The sequence below is a fragment of the Colias eurytheme genome, chromosome 15 (assembly GCF_061535395.1).
Source record: "Colias eurytheme isolate Ceu_HAF_F1 chromosome 15, ilColEury1 Martin Lab GWU primary, whole genome shotgun sequence".
Classification (NCBI taxonomy): Eukaryota; Metazoa; Arthropoda; class Insecta; order Lepidoptera; family Pieridae; genus Colias; species Colias eurytheme.
This window is the reverse complement of record NC_142994.1, coordinates 3,351,337-3,364,354: the sequence shown is the minus strand read 5'-3', so window position 1 is coordinate 3,364,354 and position 13,018 is coordinate 3,351,337. Positions and strand designations below refer to the sequence as shown.

Below are 13,018 nucleotides of genomic sequence, written 5' to 3'. Positions count from 1 at the left end.
ATCAACACTGTTCAAATGTCTATCACTGCAAAATTGCAATTAGTAAATGATGTGTTTTGACTTTACCCTATATTCAAATACATAAGTTTGAACACAAATTATCATCTTCAACTTCAAATGTATTAAACCTACTTGCATAAACTCAATATAACTTAAAACTCAATATAACTTAATATACAAAAATAACCTCATCCAATTGCACGCCTCTTAAGCGAAGCGTTGAGGTGGGTACTACTGTCACTTCGCACAAAACATCTGATTTTTCAAACTTATTTTTTATTTACATATTTAGGAAAATGTGAATAACTTGAAAAATAATTTGAATGTGATTTTACATGAACTTATTGAATAAAAATATTGACAAATAAATCATAAAATCTGAATAAAACTTCATTGAAAAGTAAGATCTTTTACCAAAATATAAGAAGTGCAGCTGCAATGATGCAATCAGCTTTAATGTTTGGTAGTGATTAGTATTTTACTAGTATGAGTAAAGCAACTGATAACTGCCTTTGCACTATGGTTGCAGCATACAATTTCCAGATACTTTAAAAATAGATATGTATTACAATGTATTTTGTTGCAAATAAATATAATTATATTAGGACACTCATTGAATATTATGTTAATTATAATTTGTGGGTGATAGTTGTTTACACTAAAAATCGATGAATATACTTACAGGTTGTTTGTGAAAAATTAAAACCAATAGAAATATTTAGTATGTTCCCATTAGTATGTCCAATGTCAGTGACTTCAATATAGAAAACGCAAAATCATTTGACAAAACGTTGCTCACTTTATATTGATTCAACGGTTGATCACCGAAAATCATAAAGCACCTCCGATGGCAGGATACGATAACCATGTAGCACAAAAATAAAAGTGTTGCACTGTATTCACGATTTAAAAAACGGTACTCCAAAGAAATCCTAGGATATCGTGAAAGCTATTGATAATGTAAAATTATATAAACACTAGAATTTTTTTAATAATGGTTCTTTGAACTCGTTCATTATTAAACTATAACGATTTTAAATTTGAAACACAATGATAAAGCACTGCAACTATGTATTTATAATAAAAATTTTAACAATAAATGCGAGAATTGGCGTATTGCTAGCCTTCATCAACGATCTACTATGAAGTATGAACGACGGATCATCGGTCATCAGTGTTAGCAACCTGAAGTGAGCTGATTATCGTACCAGGGGCGTAAAATTATCGTACATTAGGCGTTTTTGGTTCGAAATTATCGTACTTTTTAGAATAAAGTCAATTATAAATAAATAAATCATATAAATTGTAATATTGATAAGTATGCAAGTTCTCTATAGTTAATCTTTGTTTAACTACCGCTGTCAAATCAACGGGACACTGAAACCCAAACGTTTTACGTGCCATAATATTCATTATATTCTTTCGTGGTACAGACTACAGACCTGAACCGATTCCATTTCCACTTTATGTTCAATAAACGCGCCAAGTTTAAAATTCAATCTGACAAAATTTCACTGTTCCCATGAAAGTTCGATATGAAACACGTCAAAATTTCATATTTGTATGGGTGAAATAATATAAATTCTCGAATTTTGCCTGATAGAAATTATCGTAAAATCAGCGTACGATAATAACATGCTATCGTACATCGTACGTAGGCACCAAATTATCGTGTTTGTACGATAATTATCGTACGGTTGGGAACGCTGTCGGTCATCCGAACAATTCAGACAGAACAATTTTATGAATTGCACAGATTAAAAAATATTAAACAGTCGATCCCCGTTTTCCAATTACAGAGCATAATGTGACTCAGTGCCGCACAATGCCGAATTATGCTGATGCTTAATTGGAACGTGAAACGCACCAGCAGGTTGCGCTAAGTTCAGTGTTGAAAAAAAAAATATTCATAGAGTTAGCAATAACCTCATTAATGTGTAAATAAAGTGGTATACATAATAAATACATAAAATATTTACGATTATTTTAAGTAATTTGGATTTTGATTATTTCATTAACATTTTTTTCAATGTTTGTACCTTCATCCATACTTATATTAATTTTTTTAACACAATTTGAATTAACTTTGATTATTTCGAAAAAACTACAATGAAACGAAAGCTTTAAATTTTTTTCCAACTAACGATAAATCGATTGCACGCATCAATTCACGCGCATTACTTTTTCTAGTGCTCGATTGTGCGAAGCGTTGCTGTAGTTGGAACATTCAACGTTAAGCATTATGCCGCATAATGCGCTCTAGTGCTGTAATTGGAAAACGGGGGATATGTCACGGTACCATTGCACCACCATTGCACGGTACCGATTGACGATTTCGCGGAAATCGATTATTTTGTTCCAGTATTTTAATATCGAACGTAAAAAATCATGTGCGTTTGAGAATCATTCCAATAATTCTTAGAATTTACTTAGTTTACTAATCCTACTAAATTATAAATGAAAATAAATGTGATGGTCTTAATTTAAAAGTTTTCAGCAATGTTTCTTAAAAAACGCAAGATTTTATGCCCTTATTAGTTATTACACCTTCCTAAATTTAGTCGATCAATAAATATCGCATTTCTGGTTTCTGACTGACTGATTAATTTATAAGAAACGTATAGTACGAAAGTGTAATCGCCTTTAGTCATTCAAACCTTGACTAGTTTAAATACTTTTAAAAATAGTCCAATATTTTGTCGATTACTGATTATGACCTACTCGATCTGAGTTAACGGCGATGTCATGAAATTTAGTTATTAATAAGTAAAATGATAAATTGACCTAATTCGTAGATAATTTCATCGCCTGATTCAAAAATTCTCATAATCTTCATTGTCTACTTTGGTTTTTAAATTTAGGACACCAGTGTGATCAGAAGCTTTAACATCTAAGGGCGTATTCAGAAAGAAAGCTTGAAACTTATAAGCGCTTATAAGCGCTTATCGGCGCTTATAAGCGCTGGTAACCCGCGCAGGAAAATATATGAACATGCGCTTATAAGCGCTGATAGGCGCCGACAAGTTTCAACAAGTTTCAACAAACTTGTCGGTGCCGATCAGCGCTTATAAGCGCATGTTCATATATTTTCCTGCGCGGGTTACCAGCGCTTATAAGCGCCTATAAGCGCTTATAGGCGCTTATAAGTTTCAAGCTTTCTTTCTGAATACGCCCTAACTTTAGTGGCTAGATTTAGAAAGATGTAATAATTTCTATGTAATGGGAAAATTCTAGATCGTATTCTTAGATAATCTGTGACTATTTGATTTTTTTTTCTTATGGCAAGAAGATAACCCTTTGCCAGTGTCAAATTTGATAATTGTTATGACTTTTGAGTTTTGACATGTGCTTTTGACGTAAATATATAAATATTTCAGCTCAAATAAAATTATTAATATTAATTAATAATACTTTTGATGTTTTGGCAATGAGGATGATAAATAAAAATAAAATCCGACGCTAAAGTTACGTGTGATGAATATAAAGGATTGCAGTAATTGAAAATTGTTATTAATAAATAACTTGGTCAATAATGACATAACACTTCTACATATTTTGTAAAAATATAATTTTATGACTGCCAAAGAATATTTTTATGTAACACATAAGTGATGGGTTTGTCTAAGTTAATTGGCAAAACAGTAGGATTCGCAGGTTATGTGTTACAATATGCCTGTTTCACACATTGCACTTTTGAATATGTTGGAGATTTTGTAATGGTATGTACACGTCAATATAATGCTTTGTTTCATAACTGTTATAGTGTTTAAATAGTTATTTACTATGCTTATTTTCAGTGCTCTGGGCCTTCAATGGAACCTACATTGGAATCAAATAATATACTATTCACGGAACATATAACGCCGAGAATGCAAAGACTTCGTCGCGGCGATATTGTTATAGCCAAGAGTCCCACAAATCCTCACCAAAATATATGTAAAAGAATAACAGGTTTGCCGGGAGACAAAGTAAGGGGTCACTTTCCTAGACGGGCTGAGTATGTGCCTCGAGGGCATGTGTGGTTAGAAGGAGACAATTCTGGCAACTCGTCTGACTCTCGTGTCTATGGACCTGTTCCACAAGGCCTTATACGAAGTAGAGTAGTGTGCCGAATATGGCCGTTAGACAAAATTAGTACTTTAACTGAATATTAGTGATCTGTGACCATTTTGTGGACAGTTTATGTCATGATATATTGTACATATATAAATAAAAGACACATTAAGGTTTTAATTTCTTTATTTTAACTTAGTTTGGATTAATTTCTACAGTTTTAATAGATTCAGCTTCAGCAACCAGGTCGATGCGTTTGTTGTTTAATCTTATAGATACATTCATGTCATTTGTGTTTCTGAAATTAAAAACAATATTATTATTATTTTTCAACATAGTTTTATAAATGTAATGAAAGTCAAAATTTTATATGGAACAAAATACTATCTTTTTTTAGATTTGCTTAAGTAAGAGGATAATATTTAGACAAAAGATTGTCAACTCATCTTAGCTACTAATAATACCACTTAAATTAAACTCATAATTTATAAATTTTTCAGACTTAAACATAATATAATACAAACTTTTTCCAGATGTTTATTGCTGTTTATTTCAATGAGTGTAAATATTTTTACATGTGTACAACAAGTAACAAATTGCCAATTTCTGTGTTTTATAAGCTAAATTTATTTATAAACATGCATTTTGGTTGTAGATTTACTTACGTATTATGAAGGACTAAAACAATATTTCCTTGCGGTGTGATAAAAGCGACATTATCTATTCGTCCAAAACTTAAAATGCTATTTGTTACTGAGATACGTTTGGAGCCTCTTGGAATAAATTTAGAGAAATGTCCCATAGCATAGAACATTGGTTGTTTTATAAATTCGTCTCTTTCGGGATACACTAAGATGGGTGCATCAACGAAGTTGTCTGCCCAGTTAGGTCCGCCGTTTTCGTCTAAACAGAGATTCCAATCTATCCAACCAGCCATGTAATGGTTCAGATCCTGTAATTAAACTTTGTATAACAGCTTATAATAAAAATCCGGCATTGCATTTCGAGACGCGCCCAGTATAAGATTCTGTAGATTTACGCCTAGTGCCATCTATCTACATTTCCATGGAGTTGTTCGAAATTTTATAAAATAATTAGTTGTCTATTACTCCTAAATTTATAAAGCACCTCCACTGACAGACATAGCATAGAAAATATTTCAATTTGCAACAAAAATTAAGGCTGTATTATAAAAATATATAATATAGTATATTTTACGGTGTAAATGTGGTAGATATTACATGTACTAGGTACTCACCTCCAAAATATATTTAGCATAGCGTTGAGCACGCTCCCAAGATCCAATCTTCACTTTCATAGGATGCCAAGGCATGGGACCTATTATAAGCAAATTCAAAATTAATTTTTACGTTTAAGAGGAGGCTCCCTAACATAATTTCCGGCACTGAGAGACCGGTTAGACCGCTACGGAGCTAGACGCTAACACAGCCGTAATAAAGTTGAATATCGCGTGCGCTCTTTGATCGCGTTCGAGCTCAAAACTAAATCTCGTAAGTCTCAATTCTTATTTCGTTTATAACTAAAGTAATAATTAATCTAGAGAAAAAATATCTTCGGATTAGATAGTAAACTATATTTTCTTACTGTTAATATTTATTTTAGCTTAAAGTCCAAGTAAATCTTAAAAAAAATGTAATAATCCTTAAAAAAGGCATAATTTTTGAATAAAAAATGAATCTAGTGAAAATGTTACAATTACGTAACTGTCTTGTATATGGAAAGAAAAAGACCCAATAAATCATATACATACTAAAGTTCCATTTTGATTGTATGTGTGACTGTTTCAGAATATTAATGCAAATTCACATAATATTTAGGGAGTCTCCTCTTAAACCTTAAAAGCCCAGTATAAAATTTATATAGGTACTTTATGTTTATACTAAGCCTATGTCAACTTGCACTCTACAATTTCGAGCTTCAGAAAATTACGAAAGAAATGCGTCATAAATCCAAATACATACCTTCACATGCTTCTGTGGCTATCATAATTTTATTATATCTTCTGTGCAAATCATCTAAAATAGTCGGGGGCACAAAGTTTCCGTAATAGTGAACAGCTATACCATCCACGAAGTTCAGTGAATTTCTGTCTCCTCTCTCCATCTGTAAGTGTATATTTTTCATGAATGAAAATTGTTATATGTATATGTATAGTGTATACATAGACATAGTTGCATACAAATGAATATTACGCATGCTCTTGTTCACTCATGTTCTTAATTTTTTTTTATTTATAGGCAGTATCGAATATCTAACAAATCATGTGTATTTACTTAAAATTTATACCGCTAAAAAAACTTACATATCCTATTTCATAATTTAACATATTATAGGACTAAGTATAGGACATATAATATACTTACACCACTAAGATACCAGTGTAATAGATATCGTTGATCATCGACTGCAAATATTAAAGTTTTATTGAAGCGTGAGTTTCGAATAGTTGGTCCCAGATTGGCGCCCACCCATCGACCCTGAAATAATAATAATAAAATATTAAAAAAGACATTCTGTAGTCACAATTGAAGATCCTAGTTTTAGTCTTATCTAATTTCCAGTATTTCAACAATTTTATGTTGTGAACTTGACACAACGCGATCTTTCGAGAGTAGAGCACACCAAATGCTTTGCGTTGTGTGGCGTGCAATTATATATAAAAGGTACATGTATGAAAGGATTTTAGTTATTATTTAAGTAATAATGATAGTATAATATAGATTTAATTAGGTAGAGGCCCCAAAGCCAAAATCGGAAAGAGGTACCTAGATTTTTTTGGTTTATGTTATTCATATTCAAATTAAACATATTAATTTCATAAATAAAATTAGGGAACAAGACAATCAGAAATGTGGTTATTAAGTAGATATTGTTTGTGTTCGAAATGTAGACTTATCATACAAAAATTTATGCAATCGATAATATCGTTTTTATCGATATAAGAGTTCTTATCGTGCTTCTTAATTATCGAATGCCTGAATATGATTTCATAGAAAAATGTGCTGATAAATATGTATGTAAAAACTTAATTGTTTTTCAATAATATTGAAATGATTAGAGGCTAATCAACGTTTATCGATACCCAATAGGAATGCAAAAATACACGCAACAATTTTATTCAAACTAAGAAATTCCTTCGCTAATACGAGATGACAGTCAGTAGGTAAACAAAGGCATTAATTAATTCATCCAATCATAATTTCATCGTCGATTTGCACTATTTTATTAAATTTTAACAACATCAGTAACAACTAGTACTGCTTTTAAATAATTCGTTACAATCAATACAATTCATTAACTGATTCACATCAGGTGACAGGTCCTTACATTTATTTAAATCTTAATTCTTAAAACCAAGGAAAATACCTATAAATATCTATTTCACATTGATGCAGGACATTCAAGTATTTAAACATAATTGTAAGGAATTATTAGTAACTATGTTTAGTTAGAATTTAGATTAATATGTATGTGTTTACCAAATCCGCTGCAAACCAGCCCAATGAATTAAATCGAACGAATGGCAAGATGCCATTTATGGGCTCGTTGGTTGTGGTGATCGCCCAGATGTCTATCTCTGCTTGTTCGTATAATTCCATAAACCTGAATGAAAATTAAATTACATTATGGAAAGTAATAGTTAGTATGTACATGTCGCAGGCAAATTGTATAATCTCGCCGTTTACAAATGCTCGGCATTTTGTAATATGCTGAGGATTTACTTTTTCCAAAATTCTACAAAAAGACGGTCGCGCGCCGACGGAGCCCCACTTCGTGGGGCTCCTATTTCTGTGTAGTTTTAAAAACACAAACCTAACCTAACCCACCCCCTTATCCAAACGAAAATTTTCTGATTACGAATTCTCGACATATTACAAAATGCCGAGCTTTTGTAAACGGCGAAATAATACAATTTGCCTGCGACATACATATTATATACCTACGTAACATACTTCGGTTTTAAGATTTAATCTAATTTTAGTGGTAAATCCATTAGTGTAAACCTTATGTTGATTTTAATAATTTAATATAAGCTTTTATTATTTTAGTATTTTACAAATATAAAACTATAATTAGTTAGTTGGACAGTTTCCGATAGATAATACATCATTAAAATAAAAAATGTATTACCGACATTAGTTTCTGATATAACCGCAAGAGGCGCTGTATCTATTCTAAATTCTAATCTGAAACATGCGAATAAACGGTTGAAACCCATTGAGCTAATAGTACGTAGTAATAGTAGCTCAATGTTGAAACCACATAACAATTATGAATGTAGATTACATTCATATCTATTATTTATAATAACTGCAAAATACCAAAAATAAATATTTGAAGTAAGCTAAGGTTAGATCCAATTTACATTAAGGTTTAAAAACTCATACATATTCGTACTATAGGTAGTCATCATAATATTTTTGTATAATCAAAGATAAAGTATATAAATCAACATCATACCGTATATGATAATCTGCATAAGTCTGGTAATACTCCGGTTTAATCTGACCGTAGCCGGTTATTCTTTCATTCGTCTTCATCCAGACTGGCGGAGACCATGTAGAAGCCATCACTTTTACCTCTTCTTTGGCTATAGATTGGATGTTTTTAATCATTGGTATCTGTTTAAGAAAGTTGTGTTTTATTATTTACTGTATATACTTAAATAAAGGGTAATGTACTAGGTTGATCCAAAAGTAATGATAATCGGGTATTTCCTGTGCACATAAAAATAAAAAGTAAATGTTTTTTGCTTGCTCGTTTACTCACTAAGTTAGCATAAAAAAATCTTATCAGCAGGCTATGTTTCCAAGGAGTTACATTAATTTGAATACGAACTGTTGAAGAGATTGCATCAAAAGCGGAGAAAAATGAAATTAGAGTTATCATTGAGCACCTCTGTTTGAAAAAAATATGTATCAAAGACGTAAACATCCACTTTGTGGATACATTGGGGGAGTATGCTCTTCCATATTCCATCGTTGCACGCTGGGTCCAGGAGTTTAAACAGGTCAGATCATCCATGGAAGATGAACATCGCAAAGGTCGCCCATCCTCGTCCCTCACTGAAGATAATGTAAAAAAGTAGAAGATATCGTGTTGGTGGATCAGAGTATAACCATCAGACATATAGTGGAGGACACAGGAAATTAGTTTTTGAGCGTTCAAAGCATTCTCAAACACTAATTACAAATGAAAAAGGTCTCCGCACGTTGGATGCCGAGAATGTTACCCGTCGAGAAGAAGATCGGATCACAAGGCGTCAGTTGCGATGGCTGCCATTCAAAAATCGGTACTGCAACTGCTTGAATACCCACCCGATTTGTCAGATCTAACTCCTAGCGATTTCTATCTCTTTGTTCGGCACAAGAAACACCTTGGAAAGCAAGAAATTTAAAGACGATAGTGAAGGGATGACCACAGTAGAGGGGTTTTTAAGGGTGTTGTCAAAGTTTTTTTTTTTCTAAGGAAATTCTGATTTTAGAAAAAAATGAATGAAGTATATTTTCTATTAAGAAGACTATCTAGAGATATGCATAAATATTTTAACAATAATCAAGTTGCTTAATGTCGATTATCATTACTTTTGGATCAACCCATGTACATAGTAACTCAATGGGGTAATGCATGGGTAATGCAAATAAGTTTAAAAATTGCTGTTTGCGTTCCAAACTATTTATATTATCTGTAATAGTCAATCAGATATAAGTATTCTCTGCAATCCTTAAAAGGAGATTCGAGAAAATGTGTTTCTTTTACAGGCCACGTTTATGAGAATATTATTATTACCTTAAGAAATATATCTTCATATGAGAATGTGAAGTTGGACAAAGCGAAATCGTTCCATGGATACTCATTATAGGTGTAGGGATGCGTCGAGAAGTCAGAGCCACCGATGGGTGTGCGTATTATATTATATTCTAGACCTTCTTCACTAAAGTACGACCTAAAACATAGAATGACTCACATTAGCATTTTTATTTAATTTTTCAATCGACTTCCAAAAAAGGAGGAAGTTTTCAATTTGTCTCCATTTTTTTTGTCTTGCAACACAGAAGATTCGATTTGGTGAACCGATTTCGATGGTCTAAATCTGACACTACTTTTTTTTAAATAAATTTAACTATGTTTACCTTAAAAATGAAGATTTAGTCCTGAAAGATAACTTATTCCAATTATAGGCTGCTGCATCAGTAACAGAGCCACCAAAGCCTTGAATGGTTTGGTGTTGGTTAGTTGGGTGCAAGGTCAATGTCGCACTTGTCCATATGCTTTCTAAAATATATTAATTAGTCATTATTGATTATTATTGGAAATTCCAAAATCAGATAAGTAATATTATGTTCAACATATCAAAATTATCTCGACAAAACATGAATTGTTGCACGTGCTAATTACGAAATAACGATAATGATAAATACTGCGAGACATCATATAAAGCACAACCTTTGTATAGAATAATATATAAGTGCATTGTTTTATTTGATTAACAATGATAAAGGACAACGATATTTTCTTTGAATTGGTGCTATTTATATGTAGGTACAAAATGCAATCAAGAATGAAATAATATAGACACAAAAAACATATTTTTCCAGATTATTACAACAGGGTTATTTCAAATTTGTATTTTTGTTCCGTCCAACTACCTTTATATATGTATACTTTAAATTGTTTCTGTGTTTAGAGTTTCAATAGGCCCTATAGGCCCTTATCCTCTGCACTTCGAAATTCTCCGGAACGATCATGATGCAAATAAAATTAGTAGAGCTTTATAAATCCTGCTCTATGTTTAACAAACTTTAAATCTGCATGAAAATGAACATATAGGCATTCGAAGAAGGTTACTTACTTTGATTTCCACTACTAAATTCTGTCGCCTCAGCATTGCTCTCATCTGTATTGGATCTTGATGTAATTCCTGAAGATTTTTCAAAACGTTTGCCAGACTGAAATGTGTAAGTAAGGTAAAAAGAGACCATAAACGGGCAATTCAAGTTTCTTTCTCTACAATCTAGATATTATGACTCGTTATGTCTATGTTAAAAAATGCCGATTACACGTGGATTGCTGCAATATAAATATTAATAAGTAGGCAGCTAAAATATTTATGGCGTATATTATTTAGCAGGCAATTGTAAAACCGAAGAAATTTTGAATAACATAATATTATGTGTTTATAGCTTTTTGTAAGTATATGGGTGGACCTATGGGTGTCTCATGTGTGATGACTTTATTGAAAAAACACCTAGGTACCTATGTTACATTCTTCCCTTGAATAGGTACCTACTCCTAAAGGAAAATCGAATCTACGAAAATATAGAAAATTGTTGCTACCTATATCTATTATCTACCACTGCATCATTGAACAACTACCTTAAATTACTTCTAGACTTATATGAATGTACTGGTATCTATAGGTATGTAATTTGGAAAAAATAAAGTTCCACTTCCTTAGTGGCTAAAGTTTCAGACCTCGATCGAACCTAGGACATTTTGATTGTAGACTTCAATGCTAATTTTATTATTAATTTATAGGGAGAGCAAGTCACTCACTTTGCTTGTTGTGTACACTACATAGGACCCCACTGCAGGCGGGCTATGTGTGACAGTGTCACAATATTCAGAATTGCAGACGCATACTATAGACCTCCCTTCGATACCCACATCACGCGCTGCACATGGTAAATCTGAAATGTTTCCTGATGTGTAAATACTTATGTTTACTCTTACTCTAGATGTGAATATGGAATTTGATGATCCTTAGATGTACTAACAAGGCTAGACTGGCTAGTTCTCATAGTCCTTTAGACTTGTATACGTAGTATATTATTATTAGTCTGTGTTTAGACTAAACTCTAAAGGGGGAGAATCGTATGTGACTAATTTTACGATTTTTTTTAAAAGGATATTAGTTATCAGATTATTAACATCTTTGATTGAGTTCGTCGTGATATTAACTACGTAGGTAACTATATTATAACATAAAGTTTAACATCAATAAAAGAAATATGTGAAAGTGTGATATGAATGAATCTTTTCTATTCTTTTGACTTTCATAGGAAAACAGGACGTGTTTTCCGTCCTACCTATACCTATTTATGTATAATTTGTATTATTGTATCCGTTTTATAATTTTACTACTAATAATTTTACATGATAAATAGTGTTAAAAAAATTAAGTACTTACCACTTTTCGTGATGACGACAGTGTAAATTAAGGCAACAAAAAATAAAAATATATTTCGAGGTTTCCACATTCTGCTGTTAGCTGGTAAAAAAAGAAAACAATATTTAAGTATCGGTATTACGAATTACGATCGGCCTTTTGTAAAAGTGAAATATAAAATGTGTAAAGAACTAGTTTACAACTTTCACATATTTATTCAACACGTAAGGCAGGAGAATTTCTTCGTCCATAGTTCCTTACACATATCTATACTAATATTATAAAGCTGAAGAGTTTATTTGTTTGAACGCACTAATCTCATGATCCGATCCGATGGTCCGATTTGAAAAATCCTTTCGGTGTTAGATAGCTCATTCGTCGAGGAAGGCTATAGGCTATATATTATGTATCATCACGCTAAGACCGACAGGAGCGGAGCCACGCGGGTGAAACCGCGGAGCGCAGCTTGTTATATGATATGTCTATTCATATTTAAGATCATCTTTAGATACTGTTAGAACTTAGAGTATCATAAGTAGCAAAAGATTAGATATATCTATCCTAAATAGTAAAATATATAGTAGTTAATTTTACATTAAAACTAGTTAAAATAATAAGTTCATCCTTACCGTAAGTAGACGCTTCCCACTTCCCAGTAGTCTTAATCGTTTGAACCCCCCCTGTATACTAAATCATTTTGTTTGTTCGGTCGTCTCACTCAGAAACTTTATTTATTTTATCAATTTGATGTAAAAATAATAAATTACTTATGTT

General features: G+C 32.0%; 3 protein-coding genes across 8 annotated transcripts in view; 1 reads left to right on the top strand and 2 right to left on the bottom strand.

Annotated features, from left to right (window-relative positions):
• ZnT63C (solute carrier family 30 member 1) overlaps positions 1-1,159 on the bottom strand; it is a 40,569-nt gene extending 39,410 nt beyond the window's left edge. For 4 of the 6 annotated variants that reach the window (XM_090109805.1, XM_090109806.1, XM_090109807.1 and 1 more), the window contains exon 1: positions 683-1,159. The gene's annotated coding sequence lies outside the window, so the exon portion shown is untranslated. The remainder of the gene's footprint in view (positions 1-682) is intronic. The other 2 variants (XM_090109803.1, XM_090109804.1) reach the window with 2 other exon arrangements.
• A 2,212-nt stretch (positions 1,160-3,371) lies between these two features.
• Positions 3,372-4,233, top strand: LOC149902180 (mitochondrial inner membrane protease subunit 1). Its single transcript, XM_090110196.1, has 2 exons — positions 3,372-3,719; positions 3,798-4,233. Exons 1-2 carry the CDS (start codon positions 3,612-3,614, stop codon positions 4,152-4,154), a joined length of 465 nt encoding a protein of 154 aa, XP_089966322.1. The 5' UTR covers positions 3,372-3,611; the 3' UTR covers positions 4,155-4,233.
• Positions 4,208-12,371, bottom strand: LOC149902179 (lysosomal acid glucosylceramidase-like). The gene is made up of 12 exons (XM_090110197.1): positions 12,266-12,371; positions 11,632-11,765; positions 10,924-11,024; positions 10,209-10,346; positions 9,865-10,021; positions 8,536-8,696; positions 7,554-7,677; positions 6,438-6,551; positions 6,036-6,177; positions 5,312-5,391; positions 4,719-5,005; positions 4,208-4,351 (listed from the first exon to the last, which is right to left on the bottom strand). Exons 1-12 carry the CDS (start codon positions 12,333-12,335, stop codon positions 4,249-4,251), a joined length of 1,611 nt encoding a protein of 536 aa, XP_089966323.1. The 5' UTR covers positions 12,336-12,371; the 3' UTR covers positions 4,208-4,248.
• Between the last annotated feature and the right edge of the window lie 647 nt (positions 12,372-13,018).